This window comes from Sciurus carolinensis, chromosome 9 (assembly GCF_902686445.1).
Source record: "Sciurus carolinensis chromosome 9, mSciCar1.2, whole genome shotgun sequence".
NCBI classification, from domain to species: domain Eukaryota; kingdom Metazoa; phylum Chordata; class Mammalia; order Rodentia; family Sciuridae; genus Sciurus; species Sciurus carolinensis.
In genome coordinates, this window is record NC_062221.1 from 41895411 (window position 1) to 41918989 (window position 23579).

A 23579-nucleotide genomic window follows, 5' to 3' on the forward strand; every position below is an offset into this window, starting at 1 on the left:
AGCTGTGTCGTGTCAGTCTCAACATCTATCATCTCCAGATTGGCAAGCAGTTGTCCATCTTAGATTATAGGTAATAGGGAGCCACTGAAAGGAGCACTTCCTGCAGCCAAATGACATGATAAGACTTGCATTTTCAAAAGGGCCCCAACAGGCATGGGAAGGGACCAGGTTGGAAGTTGAAAGGCAGTATGAGGACTTTCTCTGGGTGAGGTAGGAGATGACGGGACACAGAGGATGTAGCAAAGGTCGGCTGTTCACAAAGGTCCCTGTTCACAAAGACTGCCTTTGGAGATTTGGGCAAAAGGAAGGAAGGCTTGAAATCTCTCCAGATTTCAGTCACTCGAACAGAACTGCAGTGGATGCCAAGGGAGAAGCAGAAATCAGAAACAAGCCAAAATAAAATGGGCAGAATTTGGTGATGATGGGTGTTTGAGAGGGTGGAGCTCCTGGCCAAGGGGCATACTAGATAGTCCCACAGAGAAGAACAGGAAAAGCAGGGACGCATCAGTCCCAGACAAGCAATTATTTGTTTTACAGAAAAACAACACAGGAGGACACGAGGAGAAAACATCATCATAGGAACCGACTGAATAATTTGGATTACAGACCCAAAACAGAGACGTTTCCAACACTCAACCGAAGTGAATCAGTGCCAGCACAGAGAATAAAATAATTATGTGTACAGATCTGGCTCCTGGCAGGAAATCGCCCTAATTTAGCTAACATTTTAGGTTTTTTTTTTTTTTATTCCTACCCTTGGTCTCTTTCTTGAGGGAAAAAAAAAAAAAAAAAAAAACTAAGCCTTTGAAGATTTAGCTGAATTTTATGTGAAGGATTTGTCCATTTTCAACCCCTCTGCCAGGAATCAATACTGCTTTATAATTACATGCCATTCAGGTCCCTAGGCAAGGTGTATACAGTATTGATTGCAATGCACAAGGGTCTGGCTTCCCAAGTACTCCACAGTTTTGGAGGAAGACACTCAAAAGTGACTAGTAATTAAGAATGATCTCACTCAGATCAGCCACTTTTGCCACATGGAGGCATCTGCCAGGGCTTCAATTCCTGTGGTGAAGCTGGAAAAATAAATTACTTCCTCCACTTTCTAAGGGCACCCTGCCAATTTCCAGCTGCTGTGTCTCAACGTTGGTGTCTTTCCTGGAAAGATGTTTGCTCTCTCTCTCCTCCTGGGCATGGGGATTTTGAGGGGACATATCAAAACATGTCAAAGAAAGACCAAGACCTCAAGCAGGTGTCGTTACACAACTCTGACGACTCTTGTTAGAAACAGCTCTTTGAAGACAAGACCCATGCTTGATACATTCTTTATCTTCCACCTCTCACACAGGGTTTGGCAAAAAGCTACACATAAAGGTTTGTTGAACTGAACAGAGTTAAGAAACTTGGGGCCCAAGAGGACATTTACATTTACATTTCTCTGTGGTACTTTCCATCCAATCAATTCTTACAGTTGATATCACATCATTACCAACCTGGCAATCTAGGTGGAAAGCTATTCCCATTCCAGGTTTCATCTCCCATGATTTCTCACTCAGGGCCTGGCGTCACTGATGTCTGCCATATTGAAGACTGCAGCCTAGGTGAACAACAGCCTTGCAGAGATTGGGACCAGGTCCTTTAATAAGCATTCAGTACTTGGGGGTTGAGGCAAGATTCTCTAGCAAGAATTTAAAGAGCAGAAATTCTACAGGGTCAACTTGGGATAAATTTTTTACCTTTGACGGTTCCCTGAGCAGGCAGACAGGATTAATATTTCATTACAATTAACTAGCCAGTTCACTTGATAGTGCTTTTTGCCAAACCCTGTGTGAGAGGTGTCTTCTGTTGGTGTCCCCCAAGAATGATTTTTTTTGGGGGGAAATTCTGATTTCTCCCATGGATGTTCCCCTTAGGATACCTACAGGTGGAGGCTGCAGGCTGCACTATCAAGTGCTTATTAAAGGCCTAGTTGTAAGAAATAGTCTTCATGGATGTTCATCACCAAGGCTGTGGAATGATCCTCCTCTCCTTTTGTGATGCTCTTCTTGGATTACTTTAGATCAGCAGAAAGGTGTGCATCTGCACCAGGATGCTCTAGTTCTTGGAGTGGTGACTTTGAGGAACTATAGTGCCATAAAACTGCATCCTACAATGTTAGTGGAATAGCTGAATACGACTAAGCACTGTGCTTATGGCAGAATTCACAGCAGAATCCAACCCACCATTCCTAGACAAGGGTGCAGGCTTTCAATGACCCCAGAAAGCTGGCCTGAGTAACTGGTTTGCTCTTCTGTGATGGACAGTACAACTCCTGGCTACTTGAGTTTGCCTCTTTTCTCGGATGCTAGGACTTTCAGAGTTGGACGGGAGGCCACCTCGGGCAACTGTGCTGGACATGTCATGCAGGCATGCTGCGAGCCCCTCCTGCTCCTGCTTTCATCTTATTTTCTCTTCCTTTCTCTCTCTCTCTCTCTTTCTCTCTCTCTCTCTCTCTCTCTCTCTATATATATATATATATATATATATACACACACACACACACACACACACACACACGTTTAATAAATGATGAATGTTGTATGACCTTGAATAAGTCATCTCCACCCAAACTTTCCATGAGGGATCAGATCAAGTACCTTGTGTATATTCCAAGAGTCTGAGCGAGGATGTGCTACCTCATGAAGCAAAATTCTACTAGCAATTCAGAGTGAGAAGTGAGACAAAGCAGAATTCTGGGTTGCCTTTGGGAGCTCCTCTTGCTTTTCAGCCTGGGTGACCTCCTGGAAGTGGTGAAAAGGGACCCTACTGTGACTGTGGAAGACCTGGCTTGGCCTCCAGAGGACAGGAAAGCCGTCTGTGCAGCATCAAGTCAGCCTCCTTGGGAAGTACCTCAAACCATCCCCTGAACACAGGGGCTCTGTTCAAAGGTGCTAGGAATGAAAGCACCCAGTGTGCTCTTTTGAATGGACTGCACATCACACATGCCCCTCACTTTAAATAGGATGAGTCCGTACAAGCTGCACAGGAGTTGGATGCGTGACATGAGGTATTCAAACTTCTGGGCATTTCATCTGCCCATTGACCAGTTGCTAAAGTTTCAGTTTTGGAAAGATCATTGCAAACCAACCACTGCAGGGCAAGGGCATGATTCTTTGCAAATAAAATTGGGATTCCAAGTCATCTCTTTTGGTAAGACATGAGAAGGATAAAGCAGTCAGGTACCTCTGAATTCATTACACAGCAATAAAATAAATGAAATAAATAAAAATAATAATATCATAATAATCATCATTGACAATAAGAATAGAACAAACAGTTAGGCAGAGCTCCCTGTGATGCCAAGCAGGGTTCTAAGCCCTTATTCCTATCAACACGTTGAATTCCCACCACAGTCCTTTGGGACAGATCATCACTTCCTTTTGACAGAAAAGGGAACCACGCACACTCAGGCCAGCATGTTACCCAGGTTACACAGTTGGTAAGGGCAAAGCCAGGCGTACTCTGTGCCTGGCTTTGGCTGTGCCAACCCCTGGATCTGCAAAGAGCAGGTTGAGGCATCTGCACATACAAAGTGAAGGTTGTTTTCTGCTTTTACAAGTTGCCATTTTCCCTCTCTCTGATTTCACTGTTCGCTCTCTTTTCTTCACAGAAACAATCAGAGAACACTAAGAAAACTAGACAGGCTAGATATATGTCATTCCTTTCTCTCTACATCTACTTTAATTAGCTACCTAAATGAAGCCTTTTCTTTACACTCCCAGGGCAACTTTTGATGCACAGTCAGCCCACGGCCAAGCGCTGTCAAGTCGGTCTCTCTTCATGAAGAAAGAGGATGAAGGGTGCGAGCAGCCCCAGCCTCGGCAGCCTTCATGAAGAATTCCTACGGATGCTAGTCCACGTGATTAGTCACACGCACTTTAGCATCTCTGAGCCTCTGTTTCCCCAAGGAAAATAGCGACTTGGGTTTTCCTGGATATCACAAAGAAGGACAAAAAATGGCACAACGGTCATACTTGGTACTGATGACTCTGCAGGAAAGTACACAAGTCAGGTGCAGACGAAACCCTCAAATTCCTCTGGCATGATTCCGAAGTCTTCAAATGAGCCCCTGTTATAGTTTGGGTCTGGAATGTCCTCCAGGCTCATGTGTTGAAGAGTTGGTCCCCAGCTTTTGGGAGGTGGTGGAAACTTTAGGAGATAGGGTCTAGTTGGAAGAAGTAGATCACCAGGGTCATGACCTTGAAGGACCTTAGCCTTTTCCTCTCTTTCTCTCTCTCTTTGCTTCCTGGCAATCATTAGGTAAGTAGCTTTGCTCCACCATATGCTACCTGCCATGATGTTCTGCCTCACCATAGACTCATAATAGTGGAGTCAGATAACCATGAATTGAAAATTCAAAAATCGTACACTGAAATAAGTCTTTCCTCCTTTAAGTTGTTTTTCTCAGGTATTTTGCCACAACAACAGAAAGTTGACTAATGTAGAGCCTCAGATTGAGAGTTATGAAGCATACTGAGTGTTATTAAGCATATTATAAGTCAGTTTATTAAAGAGAGGGCCACTCCAGCATACCTGAGATAATACTGAAGATGCTGAATTACATCACATGTAGAAAGAAACTAGTTATGCTTTGAGAAGAATATGATTATTACCCTAAAACATTTCAAAGAATGATGTGGAAAGCATTTTAGTTTATTTGGCATAATTGGCATCAATGCAGAGATATCATAAGGACTTCAATGAATAACAAGATATATTTTCTAGTATTAGAAGAGTTGTTCAAAAATTGGAGGTGCCACATCAAGTCCATGGATGTGTAAGGCAAGATATGCCAAACAGGTTAAACGAACCTGTTTGAAGAAAACTGTCAAAGGAATTTTTACTTTCAGAGAAGAATTGGTTGAGATCACTTTTGAAGTTCATTATGTTTCATAGGCTCTATGATTCTATAAAACTGCTCACTGAAAACAATAGTTGAGATGAAAACAATTCAATTTAAATGTCATGTGAAATACTACTTTGAGTGAAACTATTTTGTTGTCATAGTTCTGTGGTTAGGGATAATAAAGAAAACTGTGGAACAACCAGAAACATAGACTAGATGTAACAAAAGAGGCTCCATGAAGACCCTGGGCAACGAAGGCAGGCTGGTGCTTAGTCCAGTGGGCACATCCTACATTCACGGGAGGTACCCTGGAGACGGTAAAGGGCAGCAGCTGCCTACCTCTAGGGGTCAGTCTGAAATGCTCTTTAGTATAAAGTGCTTTCTCATTCCTTCAAAGCATAGGAAAAGGTCTGGGCACAAGGACTTCAAATGTTAGCAGCATTTTAAACTACAGGACAGGAATTTCATCCCAACTTCCTCAGTTTGGCAGGAAGTCTCTCCCATCACAGGATCCAGGGCCAGGCAGACCTCCTACTGCAGGGCAGGTAAGTAAGGACAAAAAGCACCCCCCCCCACCCCGGCCAGGATCTGCTGGGAAGACCGCATGCCCTCCTGAAGCATGAGTGTGATTCAGACATGCATGTGACTGTGATGACCGTCAGAAGCCGTCCCAGACAATGAGGTTCCGCTTTGCCAGCCTGGTTCCCAGCAGTTTCCTAATTTCTGTTCAGCTATTGAAATAACAGAGCAAAAGCCCAGCAAGGAAGCCACCAGGCTTTGTGTCGATGCTAATAACATCTAGGAATAAAAGGCCGCTCTGCCTCTGACCAGCTGGCCACAGCTCACAGGACATACTGGGATGCCTATAGTTAATGATTAAGTGGCATAAAGGCCGATTCTCACCAGTGCCAATGAATTAACACTCAGGTTCTGAAATGGAATTATTCTTGCTCACAGTGCTTTCTTTTGGCTGAGGGCCTCGGCATGTGTCCAACAGGTGGAAAAGCACCACTGGTGAAAAGCTACACTGATTTTCCTGTTTCCTGCTCTGCCCACTGAGCATGCTCAGACTGCTTGCAATTGGGAACCCCCACCTTAGAAAGAGATGATGTAGGATAGGAACAACCACACTGGTAATGGGAGGCAAAGATTGTTCCCTTCATATGCAACACTCTACTTGAAACTTATTTAGTTATTTACTAGGTGCCAGGTAATATTCTAAATGCTTCATATGTATTAACTGTTATTACTAACCTATTTTATAAACAGGCAAACTGAGGCATAAAGAAGTTATGCCTTGCCCAAAATGTCAAAAGCTCTAAGTGGCAGAACCAGGATTATAAAACCAGGTAGTCTCTAATCAGACTGCCTTGTGCCCACCTGGTAAAAGGGTTGCTCTGCAGGGGCTATATCACTGATGCCCCTGAAACTTACCATTTAGACAGCACAGTCAGGTGTGGCTTCTAATGGGGCTTGTTTAGATACTGGTAGGAGATGGAGACTTCATGTAGCCATTTGGTGGCAATGATGGGATCATAATTACACATGTTGGAATGACGGCAAGAAGCACTAGTGAGAGCATCCATTAAGAGGCAGAGTTTCTCCAGGGGAAAGTTCTCTGGGTTTCCCTGGGAAGAGCTGACTTCCCAAGGTGGCAGTTGGCCCTGCTAAGCAAGGTACACCCATAGGAAAGGCCAGGACTGTTGGTAAAGCTAACAGCAGACAGACAGACCAGTGAGACATAAAGGAAGGGCTGCTCTCAGTCCCTCAAAAGAAGATGGAAAAGCCCAGGTTTTACAGTAACCAGGGAAGATATACTAGGGAATTAAGGAAAGCAAGGAATGGACAAATGCTGCCTACACAGAGAATCATTAAGATAAAAACTACAATGCTTTGTGATTATTGTTTCCAAAATAAAAAAAATGTTCACCCAGCAATATCAATCCATTTCTTATGTCTGGCATTGTGCCAGGTTTCTGTGCATATGTTTATTTGCTTCTCAAAATTATACTGCTGCCGGTATGGTGGCACACACCTATAACCCCAAGGGCTCAGGAGACTGAGGCAGGAGGATTGTGAATTCAGCAATTTAGTGAGGCTCTAAGTAACTCAGTGAGCCCCTGTCTCTAGAGAGGGCTGGTGATGTAGCTCAGTGGTAAGGTGCCTCTAGGTTCAATCCCCAGTAACCTGCCCCTCAAAAAGAAAAGAAAATGATCCTGCAAACTAGAAATATCACAGTACTGTACGTACATGTAAGGAAGATGAAGGGCAGTGAAGTTAAGGGGTTTTCCCAAGATCAATAGCTAGGATTAAGCTTGGCCTCCTGGCCTGCGGTGCTGATGAACTTTACTTCTGCGCTAACCCACCAGCTGGCCATTTAAAAACTACTAGCTATTGTTTTCTCTTAATGACATAACTGAATTCCTCTCACTATTGTAACATATTTCTTTCCCAAATATGAAGAGATTCTTACTTGTTGGTACACATGTTTTAATGAATTCCAGAAGTCTTCATTGTAGCACATATAGGAGCTCAAACTATGGAAACTCATTCCTCTTGATTTTAGTCAAAGTACCTGTGTCAGTAGCAATAACAACTAATCTTCAGTATGTATACTGAGGTCCTAAGGCTTCCCATGAATGACCTCAGCCATGTTTCCTGTGGGTCCCATAAAGCAAAAGCTATTGTCATTCCAAGGTTTATAAATGAGGAAACTGAGGAATGTGAACAGATGTGTTCAGGATCACACATCTAAGGAAGAAAGCCGGGATCTGGTCCCCGGCAGCCTTAGGGTCTAGAGTTGATGCTCTTAACCAAAATCCTACTTTCTTCTCAACAGAATTTTAATCCATGCCCTGCTGTCCAAGGACTTTTAGGGCTTCAACATGAGGTCCTGCATGGTGACTCTTCAACAGATTGTAGCTCCCTTGGCTCCACTGCTTCTGGGGAGAATTGTCAAAGGGCATCTGGGAGAAACTACTTGGGTTCAGCAAAAGCCTGTTCACCCTGGTGACTTTTCTGGGTCTGGCCTCCAGGTGGATGGCTTCTGTGAGACCATCCTGTTAGCCCAAGTGCAAAGCAAATGCTGAAGAACATGAGCAAAAGATGACAACAAACAGATGAGCATCTAGCCACCAAAGGTCTCCAAATGTCCATAGCAACATTTGGGCTGGATTAGACACATCCTGTAAGAGTAAGGATCCATCCAGCTCTTGGCAGTTGATGAAGTTCTTTTCATTTTCCTGGCTATTCCTCAGGCTGGCTTTGGTGGTAGGAACAAACTTGGCACAGGAAGTGGGGACCGAAGATGATGGTCAGGCCATGCTGGTAGCCCACAGTGCCTTCAGGTTCAAACTGACAACTTTCACCCCAAGACCAGATCTTCTGAATGCCTGAGAGACTGCTCCCCTTCCCGCAGAGAGGAAATGACAGCATTTTCTAGAGAGCACTACATAGAAACTACATTTTAAATATCTCCTTTGTCACTGAAACCAAAAGGCACTGCTGTCTTACTTGGCCTTTGTGTAGCATTCTGCAGAGCTGGTCCCTTTGACTTCACCCGCATGCTTGAAGCCTCGATTTCCTTTACTTCTACAGCACTGAACTCTTCTGGTGTGACTTCCACTTCCTTCTCAGTTTTCTTTGCTGGCTTTTCTTCCTCTGTTCTGAGTTCCCAGAGCTCAGGCCCAGATTCTGTCCACTTCTCAATGTATTACCTGTATTACCATCAACCAATACTCTCCATGGCTTTCCATCCACAGCCCCTGTTAGTGGCTGTAGCTCCAACTGCATCCTCAGCATCACCACTGGTGGGCTCATATGCATCTCATTCTCATTACTTCTGAACTGGTCTTATCCTTCCCCTCCCACCCATGTGGCCCAGTCCCACATGGGGAAACCTTTTGCCACTGCTAGCTCTCCTTCATCTGAGGTCTAATCAATCACCATGTCCTGCATGTTCCACGGGCCAGAGCTGCTTGATCCCCATTCTACCACCAGCCTTGCAGAGCACCAACCCTCTCCAGGACTAACTCAGCTCTCCAACCACTCTTGCTCCCTTCCACGTGCTTCCCTTGCAGCAGCCACGATTTCACTTTCCACAGGGAGATGTGACTGTATTCCCTTGATTGAATGGCTTCCCACTATTTTTCAAATAAAATTCAAAAGTAGCTGAGTTGGGCCAGGTGTGGTGGCACATGCCTGTAATCCCAGGGGCTCAGAAGGCTGAGAGAGGAGGACCGCAAGTTCAAAGCCAGCCTAATTAAGCCTTAGCAAGACCCTGTTTCAGAATAAAAAATTTAAAAAGTAATAAATGGGCTCGGGGCTGGGACTGTGGCTCAGTGAAAGAGTGCTTGCCTAGCACGTGTGAGGCACTGGGTTTGATCCTCAGAACCACATAAATTAATAAATAAATAAAATAAAGGTATAAAAAAAGAGATGGGTTTAAGAGTTCAGTGGTTAAGCACATGTGGGTTCAATTACTGGTACCAAAAAAAAAAAAAAAAAAAAAAAGTAACTGAGTTGGCCTGGCCTGCAGGGCTCTGCCTGGGTTTCCCAGTCTCTGCTCAGCTCTGTCCACCTGGCTTCCAAGTGATGCTCAGCTCTTGTCCCTGTGGTGTGCTCTCTTAGCAGGCCAACCTTCTCTGCCACTGCAGTTACCACCAAGACAATAAATGACCACTCTGGGACTAGCTGAGAATGCCCATCTTCCTTGCTGATCTGGTCTTCATGAGGGCCGTCTGTATTCCAAGTGTCCAGCACAGTGCCTGCACGCAGAAGGGTTTACTAAATATTTACTGAATGATTGCCTGCAGGCATAGGAAAAAGGTTTCAATTCCGCTTTATACTTATAAAAAACAAATGAGTCCAATGTCCTTGAAAGCCCCTGTCACTCACAGTAAAAAAGATAAGAGGCTTATTTAGAATTCACGTTTTTAGGCTGCAAGGCACTATTTTGTAAATTCATGCTCCACTGTTAATGGCTAATAAAATACTGGTGGTATTTCTTTTAAATGTTTTTTCAGGTGATGGAACCAAACAGCAGAGTAGTTTTTAGCTAAAACCTGCTGCTTTTGTAACTGGACAATGTTATCAAGATTTTGAAGGGCACTAGATGAGACCTTGATGGCTTAAAAAACAACTCAATTCTCTGAAAAATAAAACTTATTGTGAAGCGGTCTGGTACTCCTCAGGTCAATTTGGTCCATTCCTGTGACTTCAAGATATCCCCCTAAAATGAAGGTACAGAATGCTCTCAGCAAGTTGAAACAAAATATAAAAACACCACTATTCTTTCAAAATTCTTTTTTTTTTTTTTTTGGTACCAGGAATTGAACCCAGGGGCTCTGCTTTGAACTTGCCATCCACCTACCTGCTTCAGCCTCTGGAGCCACGAGGTTTATAGGCATGCACCACTGCGCCTGGCTCAAGACTCTTAAGCAGCATAAAAAATCACCATGAATCTGCTAAAGATTAGTCTGAGATTACCAGAGTAGGAGCTGTAATATCTTCAGCATCCCCACCCCCCACCCCAATACTGGGGATTGAACTCAGGGGCCTCACACATGCTAGGCAAGGGCTACACCACTGAGCTATGTCCTCAGTTCTTTTTATATTTTATTTTGAGACAGGATCTCATGAAGTTGCTCATGCTGGCTTTGAACTTCCAATCCTCCTGAGCAGTTGGGATGACAGGTGTGTGCCACTGTGCTGGTCACCAGAGCCCCAGTCTTACACACTAACTCTGTAGTACATAATGAAAGAAGTTGTAGTCATCTAGGTTAAGTAAGGGACTAAACTGAGTAGAAGTCGAAGAGGTTATCTGTGTCTTTTCTCACTACTAATGAACTTGTTCACCTTAGCTGAGTTGAACCAGGTCTTAGCTATTAATTGTAATTTATCACTGGCCAACACCTGAGTATGGATCAGACTTTTTTAATTGGCCAGAAGTCATGTGCTTTTCATAAAGCTGATAAGTGACTACATTCAGTTGTATAGTCACTGTCCTTCCAAGAACATACAAGTACTAATTATGAACCTAGCCAGATCCACATGGTTACCCATAAATAGCCAAGGACATGCAGGGCCTCCTTAGAAATCCTCTAGTAGAAGGTGAATTATGAGATCACCAAATATGAAGGGTACAACCTACAAAGTCCTGTGTCACCAAAGGGGCGGCTGTGGTCTTTATTTGGAACCTGTAATCTCTCTCTCAGGATGCCTACAAAAGTCCCTAAGAAAGCTAAATTTTCAAGGTGAACCATGGACTTTAACTGTTTCTAAGTGCCCTCGTGACCCAAGTTCCTGCTCAGGACACAGAAAATGCTTGCCCTGGCTGGGGTGGCAGTCATGGGTGGCATCCAGCAGGAGAGGGGTCCTTGGTGGCATACAGTGTCATCACTAGGGGTTCAGAATATATAGCTATCTGAGTGTCAAGTATTTCTCGTTCTTCTCTACTGAGCTCTAGGGCAGGATAAAGGATGGAAAGATGCTGCTGGTATAATGGCTGATGCCTGTGTCCACAAGCATTCCTATTTCTAGTGAAAAGCAAGGTTCATTCTCTTTGTCACATGGAGCAGAGAGTCACATTCTCATGTGTGCAGATTCCCCCATACAAGCCACATCTTGGTGTGCCTCTGGACACTTGGGCCTCACCAAGCTGAGTTCTGACTGTACTCATGGTAGCATCGCCATTAAATGCCACAAAAGAAGAGCCACAAAGAAGGTTTCACAGCTCAAAGCTGATTACCTGCTGGGCACAGTTTCTTTACTCTTGCTCAAAAAATCCCTAACCCCAGGGTAAAAGAACACAGGCATAGTAGCACATCCCTATAATCCCGGGTACTTGGAAGGAAGAGGAGGAGGAGGCAGGAGGATCAGAAGTTCAAGGCCAGTCTGGGCAACTTAGCAAGATCCTGGCTCAAAACATAAAATAAAAAGGGCTAGGGGATAACCACAATAGAGTGCTTTCTAGCATGTGTTCACCCGGGGTTCAATCCTCAGTACAGTAATTTAAAAAACAACAACAACAAAAAAAAAACACAGAAGTATAGGCCTGGTAAAGAACACAGGAAGCACCAAATGCAGTTTGTCAGTGCAGAGGCAGGACACAGGTAGTGACTTGGGTTTAGGCTCTGCAGTTCAATCCCCTGGACTTGAAACCTGGTTTCTTCTCGAGCTGTATGACCTTTAGCAAGTCATTAACCTCTCTAAGACTCAGATGTATTATCTTTAGACTGGGGATTATTGTGAGGATTAAAAGAGACAATTCATGTAACATACGGACCCGAATGCCTGTCACGTGGTCAGCGCTTCATAATCGTTAGAAATTACTATTTTAGTAACTGAATGAATAAACAAATGAAGCGCAAATAAATCACATCATAGGCGAGGGGAAGAAAATCTAAAAAATAAAAACAGAATGAAACAATGCGCCCTCTGAAAAGACAGCAGCAATTGAGGATCAAAGTCCAAGGATCAAGAGTGTGTGTTAAATTAAAAAGGAAAAAGAAGAAAATTCATATAAGTGCATGCCTGTGTGCATTCCTGAGAATCATAAAGGCTTTAAGGGGTAATAGTGAGAACTTTCTAGGGTTATGTGATAAGGGCCTTCAGCCTGAAACTAAACGGAGAAATCAGCAGCCAGGCAGGGGAAATCAAGGGTCAAGGGTTCCAGGCTGGGCTGCTTTAGTCAGTGGGGACCTGGGACATGCACTTGAAGGGAAGGAGCCTCACCAGGAGCAGCAGGAAAGGCCGGGTTTGGTCCTAAGTCGGAAGGAGGAGGCCTTGGGTCTAAATGGCAGAGACCTTGGTCCTTGGGAGGCCTGAGAGACTGAAGGAAACGGCGTGGCCCCAGGCTGGGGGCTGGTACAAGAAACCACAACTGGCCTGGGAGGGCTGAAGGACGAAACCAGAGGACAGCTGCAGGTTCCTGCCTGAGAATTTCCACTTGTGCCTGGGAGGTAACCAGAGGTCACGCAGACGCCTCCCATTTCCACACATCTACATCATCTCTTGAGAATTGCCTAATGCCCACACCTCACATCACCCAGCTCCTGCCTGCTGCTTGGAAGGTTTTTGTCCCACAGCACCACAGCGCCTGTCTGTCTTTGGCATCATAAATCTTGGAACACCAGATAACAGGTGCACTTCAGTAAACACTACATGTGCTAGCCTTCTTTACACCAACGATATTATACACTTAACTTAGATTGCAAAGTGCTTTATTTGCCTACTGCAAATAAACTGGCTCTTTGCCAAAGCCTCAAGGTCCAATTTTAAGGATCATAGTTCAAGGCTCTGATTACACAGCTACACTTACTGTCTCAGAAGGCCTGCATGGGACCAGGGACCACAGGGTGTAAATCCTTGCTTTCACTTACCAGCCCTGTGATATGGTACTAATTACGGCCCCTCCCTGAACCTCAGTTTCCTCCTTGTTAAGTGGGGACTATATGTACTTTGAACAAAGGTAATGAACATGTGCAAAATGATATGAGCAAAGCATCCTGCCTGGTAACTGGCACACAGAAATCACTCAATAATTGCAGCTGTTGGGTATTGTTGTTGCTGGTCTGAAACTAATATTCCAGGGGCATAGTGAGGTTGGTGGGATTTACTGCAAAATAGAACTGAGGCCCTCGCTGATTTAAAGCAGGGAGGCCGGATCTCAATGTACCATTTAAAAAGCAATCTGCTCTTGGTGTCTGCAATTCACCACCCTCTAACTCTACAGTGGCCACCTGACAAAGCAAGTGGACCATTGTAAACCTATTAATGAGGAGGAAGCTGGTGTTTGGGAGACCTGTGAAATCACTACCCAATTACAGTGCAGTTAGTGAGCCTTTCATTTGCCGCCCAATCTCCCCGGTAGCTCAGGGCTCTCGGTTTCCTAATTGTCCAGAGGCTTTAGTTTATCTGGCAGAGGATGGAGGCCTTGGAGATGTGGGTAAGCTTCTGCGAGGGAGGCCTGAATAAAAGGTCTGTGTAACCACAAGGGTGAGACCTCACCAGGGACTTGCCATGCAGGTGACTGTGGCCAGCAGAGTGGTTTCCCACACTGCTGACAGCAGCATTTGCGGCTGAAGGTGGGTCTTGCTCATCAGCTAAAGAACAGACCCTGAAGGAAGGTGTGGAGAAGGACTCGTGAAACTGTTCCTGGGCTTAACAGGAGAATCAACAGGCGGGCTCTGCTCTTCCACACTTGGCATCTCACTTATCTGCCGATTCTCTGTGGTCTAGGTAACACCTGTATTCCACCTCGAGACCATTCGTATAGTAACTCATCCATTCCACAAATATTCATGAGGCACCTACTAGGTGCTAGGCACTGCTCTAGGCATATTAGGGATGGAGGGAATAAGAGATCAAGTCCTGTGTCCTCATAGAGCTAACCTTCCAGCAGGGAGGCAGACTTACACAGAGCACATCTGAAGGGAGTCAGACTTACGCAAAAGCACCAAAACAGGGATGGGAATAGAACATACTAGAGGGAGGAGGTGCCATTTAAGGAAGGTGGCCAAGGAAGGCCTGACCAAGAAGGTGATACAGAGCAAGACTTGAAGGGGTGCAGGCCTCCACCCACATGTCTAAAGTGACCCCAGCACCAGTCTTCTGTGTCTGAGTCCTCTCAGGCCTCACCCTCCTTTGCAGTCAAGGTGTGTGAGCACCAACCAGGAAGTGGCCCCGCCTCGAGAGTGGGACCTGGGCTCTCCGTGGACGCCTAGGGAGTGACCGTGGCTGGGAGAGGTTGCAGGGTGGCCTGCCCCATGCTCACCTCCTCCAGCCGCCGGCGCTGCTCCTTCTGCTCTTCGATGCGCTTCTGGCGCTCGGCCAGCAGCTGCCGCTTGTGCTCCTCGTTCTCCCGCTGCTGCTGCTCCAGCTGCTGCCGCCGCAAGGCCTCCGAACGCTCCTTGTTGGCCAGTTGGAGTCTCAGGAAGTCACGCCGCAGCGTGGACTCCCCTGGCAGGTTCAGAATGGAGCTGTGGGCAAGAAATAGCCATTAGGACGCTGCATGGAGCAGGGGCCATGGCTACTGCGGGTCCTGGGGGAGGGCAGCAGGGCCGGCGCACAGGCTCCCAGTTTCTCCATTAGTTCAGTCATTTACCCGCAAAAAAAAATAGGGTCTGGGGACGAGAGGTGTGTTCAGGCTCCTTGCAGTGTGACTAGTGCATATGTACGCCATCTCCATCCCCAGATGGATGTCACACCTCCTCCAGGACTGTCCACACCACTCCCTCACTGCAATGTGTGGCAGAGATTTGTTTATGAGGCTAGCAAGTGTGCAAGCCCCAGGCACTAGGCTGACTGATCTCCACACAGGATAAGAGTAAACAAAGAGAACTGAATCCTCAGGACCAGGCAGGAGATCTACTCTTCGTGGACAAGCACACATCACCCTCATCCACACCACCACTTTCCCGCTCACACCAAGCCCCAGGAGGTAGGGTCAGGCTGCTCCTGTGAAGACTGGGGTCAGGGTGGGGAAAAGATTGGAGCTGATGTCAACACAGAGCCAGGATCTGAACCAAGTTTGCTAAGTCCAAGGAGTCGGGAGCTTAATTCAGTGCACTGCCATTGAGACTTGGTTTTGTCAGAGGAGTGTGCAGCTGGAGTTGCCACCCAGATCGCTGACTTCTAGGTTCTGTTTCAGCAACAGTTTCCTCATTCATAAGAGGGCAGTTTGCATGTGTGTGCATCCAAGTGTGCCCATGCAACAGGGAGAGCAAGAGGACAAACTCTACCCATTTTGCTGGTAGTCTGAGGCTGCTCTACTCCCATCTAACCACAGGGGAGCAGCTAAAAGTCATAGCCTCCCTGGTTCTGCAGAGAGGTGGAAAAATGGCTTCTGTTTTTTCAAACTTAGCCTTTTAAATCTTTCTGGAAACTTCTACCTGAAATAAACTCATTAACCATATTTACTAGCACCTGCAAATGTGACAGGCACTACTATAACAGGCTCCAGGGAAAGAGCAGCAGGAATTGGTGAATGGAAAGAGTGTTCCAGGTAGAAGAGAAGCAAGTTCAGAGCCCACAAGTGGAACCAGGTGGCCTTTCCCAGGTACTGAACACCAGTTGGTCCTCCCAGAGCTGAGGGAGTGAGAGCATTATGGTATGAGGAGGTAGAGAGGCAGATGGGGGGACCATTGAGCCATGCATGGAAAGGCTTTTAGGAGAGGAGCCCCAGGAGCAGGTCTGTGTGGCTCCAATGTGGATCACAGTCTGCAAAGCTAATGGTGGGATTACTTCTGCAATGGCTCTGGGTAGAGGCTTTAACCAGGACAGGAGCAGTGGGGATAGAGGCCCAAAGAGTGTTTGGGGACAGATGTAGTGGAGCCCCTGGACAGGCCTGACGTGTGGAGGGAGGGATGACTTGCAGGTTTTGTCTTGGCAGCTGGGTGGTGGTGGTGAGGACTGGAATGAGGAATGCAGGTTTGGTGGCAGTTGACAAAAGGACCAAGGTTTGGTGCAGGAGAGTTGTTAGCATGCTGTGTGAGATCCTGCCATAAAGTGACATAAAAAGGCTTGCTTTGTGACATTCCATAGACAATCTCAGAGTCCATTAACATGCCTCCTCTAAAACTTACTGCCTTTGTGTAAAACTCTAAAACAACCCCTAAATGATGGTGCTTCTGTACACAGGCCACTTGCTCTGTGCAAAGGGGATGGGGCTTAGGAACCTCACCTCACGTATGCGGGAGAATACCCCATTAATATTAATCAATGTTGAATCAATGTCAGGGGACCTGAGCTGCATTAGTGACTCAATTATTAACTCTGTATGTGACCTGATTGCCACCCTTGAGCTGTCACTTTATTTTTAAAACGAGATAACCACTGCCTTTTCTATTTTTTAGGATATCATGAAGATTAATTAGATGCATCCATAAAAACAGGACTTGGCACACCATCTTCCACATGGTACAATATAATGACATGTTACAATGATAGCTGGGTTGGATCACTAAGTGACTCCTAACGCACAGCTTAGCAAGTGCTGGAGAGGCAGGGTTTCTCAGTTCTCCGAGAATGGTCAGAGGGCTGACACGACCATCTGGGTAAGCTTTCAAAAAATAGCATACCACTTCTCAGAAAGCAGGGCGTTTGGCCCTTTGCCTTAGAAGGATGTTGGTTTTCCACGTCACTGCTTGGTGGAGGTGGCCGACATGCTATGTATCAGATGGAAGGAAAGACTTCTCCTTCAGTGTTGGACCTTGAGAAATCCTGTGGCAGGCGAAAAGAGAAAAACTGACGGCCCTGTGTGTTCAGTCTCAGCCTCTTAGCAAGACTCCATCTCCACAGGTTTGAGTGAGCTCAAGAGAACACAGGTGTCCAGTTCATTCCAGCTGCAGTGGTCCTGCCCCTGGTCAGGAGGCTCGGTGTCAGCAATATGGGAACTGGTCCTTCGAATGCAGCATTAGGGTTCACTCCTTGGTTGGCTAGACATTGGAGACACACATGTCCCGGTGGCCCTCTGCATGGGCATTTCCCCCTGTCGATCTGATTTTGCATTTACAGTGTATGGCCTTGCCTCACTGAGCTTCTGCCAGATGAATTCTCTTACGAAAGAGAAATCCCGGCAGTGCCAGCACCCCAGTCTTAATTATTTATAAACACAGCCTGGAAGAAAGTTGGAAGCAAAGTCAAGTACAGTTCACCACATGGGAATGACGATAGCGACCGTGAAGCATTTGACTCCGGGCCCGACGTGTGATGACAGGACTGGCAGGGACATTTCCATCCGGGCCTCACCTCCAGAGTGTAATTTGATTTCCTGGAAATCATTTCCTCTTGGATTAGGCTGCAGTGAGCATACCGAGGCACATGGCAAGGACAGAGGCCTTCTCAAAGGTACAAAGCAATGAGCTGAATAACTCAAGTCTGATAAGATCACTTAGGTCTCCCCAAAGTCCCAGTTTTAAGTACTTTTAGTTCTGCATTACCCAGATAAATAACCACTTTACATGATACATATGTGAGGAAACAAGATCTTGAATAGAGACCATAAATCTTAGGGGACAAGATAAAGAATATGCTGATTTCCACATTTTCCTAAGAGTCTGCCTAAGGAAACTTGCCCAAATTAATGAGCATGTTTGTAGGCAATAAATTAAATAAGACCACCCTGGTGGATTCTTAAAAATGAACCTATAAATCAAAGGGAAAAGTGAATTTCACACGAACACAATTCAGAATATGAAAATCAGAAAGCCCAGCTTCCGAATTCATACCTGGGTTCTCCTGAATCATTCTCCTCCTCTTCCTCCTCACTTCCACTGTACTCATACTCTGTCTCATCTAAAGAGAGATTCCTTCTGTTAATGCACAGGAAGGTGACAGCTGAGTGAACCCACCCCTCTTCATGTCCTATCATGAGCCACCTCATGACATTTTAGCCAACAACAGACCATGTACGCAGCAGTGGTCCCAAAAGATTAAAATGAAGTTGAAAGTTTCGTACTACCCAGTGACATCATAGCTGTCCCAGTTTCACAGCACAAGGTATTCCTCACCTGTTGGTGGAGATACTGGTGCCAACAAGCCCACTGCCCTGCCAGCTGTATGAAAGTATAGCACATGTGTACAGAGCGTACACTTGGTAATGATAACAAACAGCTGTGTTACTGGTTGATGTATTCACCCTACTATTAATCATTATTTTAGAGTGTTCTTCCAGTTCTAAAAAAAACATTTACCATAAAGCAATATGCCTGGCTGGGAGTGTAGCTCAGTGGCAGAGCACTTGCCTACCATGTGCAAGGTCCTCATTTGATCCCCAGCACTGAAAAAACAAATCCCCCCTAGCAAAAACAAACAAACAAACAAGCAAACAAACAAAAAAACCACAACATATGCTGTGTTATCCTGCAGATTCAGACATCTCTTGTGTTTCTTCCATCTCTTTATTACATCAAGGGAATGCGTCCAGGGATTGACCTGTGCCACCTGGTTTATATAAGTACACTGGATGATATTCACTCAATGATGACATTGCTTAATGACACAATTCTCAGAACACCTCCGGTCATTAAGTGATGTATGACTGTATAAGTAAATCGAGGCCCACAGTTGTTATCAACATGGGACTGGAATCGCTTCCAGGCCTCCTGAGTTGTCATATTCCAGTTCCCCCAACTGGATTTAGGTACCTGGCATTAACTATATTCAAGACTGCCCCAGCTGACCTTAAATATCAGTTCCCAGGTACCAAAAGTCACATGAAAAAGAAACTAAGGAACTGAAAAATAACTCTTCTGTGTAACCCCTACTGTAGAGCCACCCACATCAAACTCTTTGACCCATTGTTAACTTATTAATTGCTAAATGATTTATCATGGTGCCAGTCATTTTTAAAGTGGCATTTTGTTTTGACTTACATGGCCTCACAAATTGCCTTTACGTATCTTGATAAATATCAAGAAACTTGTGACAACTGGTACGATTAACATGTAGTCAAAATGTGTTCTGATTGACAGCAAGTTAACATGAATAAGATGGAGTCTATGCTCCAGAGGGGTCAGAACGTAATGGGCAAGACAAACCAAAAATCAGAACTACCATGACCATGAAGAAAGGTAGAGAGTATTTGCTGAGTGTCTCCCACGCAAGCAACTAGTGTGAGTACTTTACCTGCAGTCTCATTTATTTCTCATAATAATCCTCTAACATGTTGCCTGTTTTCCAGGTGAAGCTAATCATATTATAAGAGGCAAATGGCCATGGCCAGTGTCATCATCACATTAATGAAGGTCAACCTGGGATGTGGATTTAGAATTCAATCCAGACCCATGACCATGATAGAGAAAGAGCGGTTGAAATGTCAGTCCTGGAACTTCTTGACATTGCCCTATGGGTTTCTCCTCAGGCCTAGCCCTCCAGATTGTTCTGGTCTCCCTGTTCCTTGAGGCCTAATTGATAACTTATTCCTAGGCCCCCACTCATGACTGGAGATGGGCCTCCTTTTTGTCTCAGCCTCATGACCTCCTACTCCTGAGTCTCAGCTGATCACATGCTTTCCTTCGAGTCCTTGAGGCTGGCTGCAGAAGAAGGGGGCCTTCCCCAGAACCCTTACTGAGGATTTCTCCTCCTATCTCAACCCTCTGCTGATCTTACCTCTCCATCCAGTCTACTGGCTGCCCCTTCCTAATACTCAGCTCACACACCTAACTGTGTCATGGATGCTAATTACAGAGGCAAAAAAGGGAGAGAAATGCAAATAAAGGAGGCAACTTCTGTCCTACCTGTCTGCTACCCTCTAGGGCTCCCTCTGAACTGAAAAGGAGGGCTGGAGAAGAGTGAAGCAAGGAAAAGCACGTCACAGTGACTCCCTGCCCCACTCCATCTTTGGTCTTCTGCTCTAAGCTCCACACTCAACCCTCCAGCCCACACTCCCTTCTGCTGTGATCTCCCTGCCCACTGCCCTTCCTACTCTCCATCCAACAAGTCTTTGCTGCTGTCTTCTCCATCTGTCTTCCACACCCCAACCTTTCCTACCTCCCTAAAGCTGCCCCAGGTCATGTGAGCTTTCACTGGGTCAGAATGCAAGTGAAGGAGGGGCAAGCCTTCAAATAAGGAGGGTACAGTACTAGAGCCCCAGGTTGGAAGGCATGTCCTTTCCAAAGATGCACTGAAAAACTGTGATGTGAGAAAGTAGTTTTTGCATCGATGAAATAAAGAAGTGCATCAAATGACCTTCAGCTCAAACTCTGATATTCTATATAGCAAGTCTGGCAACCTAATGATCTTTGATATCACTGCAGCTCTAAGAAAATTCTTTCCGACTTCTAAATAACTGAATTAGAAATGAGCCTCAGAGTACAGAAACTTAAATGCTGAAGACTGTCAGTACCGAAAAATGTCAACTAGATGAATTTTGTGTTTTCAGGTTGTCTGTCTTCTGTAGATTTTTAGTCTTCTGAGCATGAATATTCATTTGAATTAAGAAAATCACTTGTCATTTTAAAGTGCTTCATAGTATCACGCAACACAACGTTTGTTCAGTGCCTGGAAGAGGTGATGTTTCACACAGATCTATTTTTTCATGGAAGATTCCACTTCAGCAGTGGATCTTACTCTACTGATGCCCAAAGACTGCCATCTCACAGGTGGTCCCCTGCACTAGCAATGCAGCCCCATCTGAAATCTCCAATCACCTCCAAATTCACCATTCCATCTTTTGTTTCCTTTGCTGAAATACAAATGTGTATCTGACCTTTTTCTCCGCGCTTCTTCTTTGTTCTATCAATATGGTCCTTGAGTTGGATGCGGACCTGTCGCTCATTCGGCTGGTCTCGTATAAACGGGTGCTTCATCAGCTGTTCTGTTGCTGGTCGCTGGCTGTGATTCTTTACCAAGCAGCTCTCAATAAATGACTGGAATTTTTTTGACCTGCCAAACAAAAGAGATGAATCCACAAGATAAAATGACAATCCAAAAAAAGCAAATATATATATTTTTCAAAATGCTGGAATTAAAAAAAAAAAGAGCCCCATGCATCGGTCAGCATCGATACCAACCAATCACTAAACAGGTCTAGCACTATATTAGGTACCACGGGGGTCAAAGGCATCATCACCATCAACACAGAATTGAGGTAACATATGGTAGTTAGCATTTGAAAGCATCTGCACAGTTTATACATAACATTACACAGAAGACTAAAAGGAATTAGGGAAGAAAAAGCTGTCCCTGGGGATCCTAGCTGGAAGGGCCACTGGAATGAGGAAACCAGAGCGGGGCCTTAAAGAATGGGGAGAAAATCAGTCTTGAGAAAAAAGGTTCAGGTAGGCAGGAAATCAGGGGAAACCTGAAGCTAGGAGTGAGACCGCTGTATGCCAGGGGCATTAAGATGAGCTGCTTCAGTGAGGCAGAAAACACCAACTGGAGAAAAGCAAAGGGTTGGGAGCGGGGCTCGGGGGGTGCACCACGACCAGCATTCCCACATGGGAAGGAGGACCCTGGTTAGGCAAATTTTTTAACAGGTAATTCAGAATCACTTTGAACTTTGGTTTCCAATGAATTAGAACAAGACGTACGTATTTTTGCCATCAACCCACGGACTCGAAAATTGAGATTTAAGTTCCTACCGAGAAGCACACATATCTCCCTCTGGAAAGGCCCTATTTCCTCAAAGATAAACCCTGGGTCAGAGACACGTCGGGGGAGGGAAATGCTGGAACGAGATATCACACCAACAAGACGGCGGCAAGTCCACAAGCAGTAGAAATTAAAGGTGGACTTTAGCCATGATTCATGAGCTGGGCACGCATGTTCTTGCTAAAGTTTCCAAGAAATCATCCAGTCATAAATAATTAAGCTCACGACTGACTCCACCTTTCCTGGGCACTCCACTGACAGCTCAGTATTTTATCCCTGGAGACCTGGGTGGAACCCTGGACATCCTGTCCACCTTGCCCAGAGCAGGAAGGGGCCATTCTGTGCTCTCAGTCACCCTGCTGTGGTGCACTGAGGAGCCCCACAGAAAGATTTTCCCAAGTTTCCCAGCAAGCCATGTTTATTTCTTTCAGGCCTGAACAAAATGGGAAGTGTGTACTTCAATATTCGAACATGAGAGGCACTACTTCCTATTTCTGCCTATGTCAAAGTGATTTCTCATTTTATTCTATATTTAAAATTTTTTTCCTTATTTTAAAAATTGGTATTCCATGTTTTTGAAGTACTGAATTACTGGTATTTTTCCCCCAAAATTTTTAAGCTAAGTTTAAGTTTTAAAAATATTTTGCATAGAAATAAGAGTCATATTCTGTGCTTGGGGTTGTCCATGGATGAACCAGGATAGGCCACACCACGGACTAGAAACAGTGATAAGAGTATGGATATTGTGCACCTGCCTGTCAAGTCCTTCAGCCCATATTTCTGCTTCTCCCACACTGGAAATTCTCAGCAGGGTCAGGATATATCTGAGTCATCTTTTCATCCTGGGAATAATTACTGTTCTATGTTTGATAAATGAAAAACGCATGAATGAAAGTGTTGGGCAAGGGCTGCACTATGACTACCCTCAACTCTGTGCGTGTGAGGGACTGAACGGGAAGGTCTGGAGGGAAGATGTGATTTCCCTTCTCCGACCAACTGAAGAAATCTGTGCAGGTGCAAACATGGAACCATCCAAGGAGACCTTGCAAGAAAAGCATAATGAAATAATGGACTCTCCGAAGGAATAAACTGGAAAGAATGAGGTTAACCTCCATAAAAGAAATAGATAACTCCACACAGCACTTTTCTAGGTAGGAGAATTAGTTTTTAAAAGAAGAAAACAAAAACAAATGAAGACAGAAAGCCATTAAATATTCACGAGAATGCAAATGGCAGTTCTCTCTCTTGCTGGTGACTAGAAGGAAGTGTTTATCGTTTATAAAGTGCTCCACTATTAATTAGAGGGCAATAAATAAAAGAACTCACATTCAATTTAAAAAATGAGTTCCAGACTTAATAGTCTGTACATTCCATTCCTCACAATGACATCTAAAAAAAGCCAGAGAATCCTCCAGATCTCTGGGAGGGAGCCTTGCTCATGGAGTTTCATGGAACCAGCTATCAGAGTTCCATTTCCTGTGCCCTCTGGTGGGAGGGAACACAGAGAGAGTCAAGAGAATCACTCTGGGCCCAAAGGAGGGCCTGGGCGTGCAGGGCTACAAAGCTGGGAATGTATTCCACATCTTCTTCAAATGGCAGA

At 45.2% G+C, this 23579-nt stretch overlaps 1 protein-coding gene across 8 annotated transcripts in view; it reads right to left on the bottom strand.

The window, feature by feature from the left end:
- Positions 1–23579, bottom strand: part of Tnik (TRAF2 and NCK interacting kinase) — a 377067-nt gene that overhangs the window by 75971 nt on the left and 277517 nt on the right. For all 8 annotated transcript variants that reach the window (XM_047563560.1, XM_047563558.1, XM_047563556.1 and 5 more), the window contains exons 10-12: positions 21096–21271; positions 18115–18181; positions 14661–14865 (exon numbers count right to left, since the gene is read on the bottom strand). In XM_047563560.1, coding sequence (XP_047419516.1) covers positions 14661–14865; positions 18115–18181; positions 21096–21271 — 448 coding nt within the window. The remainder of the gene's footprint in view (positions 1–14660; positions 14866–18114; positions 18182–21095; positions 21272–23579) is intronic.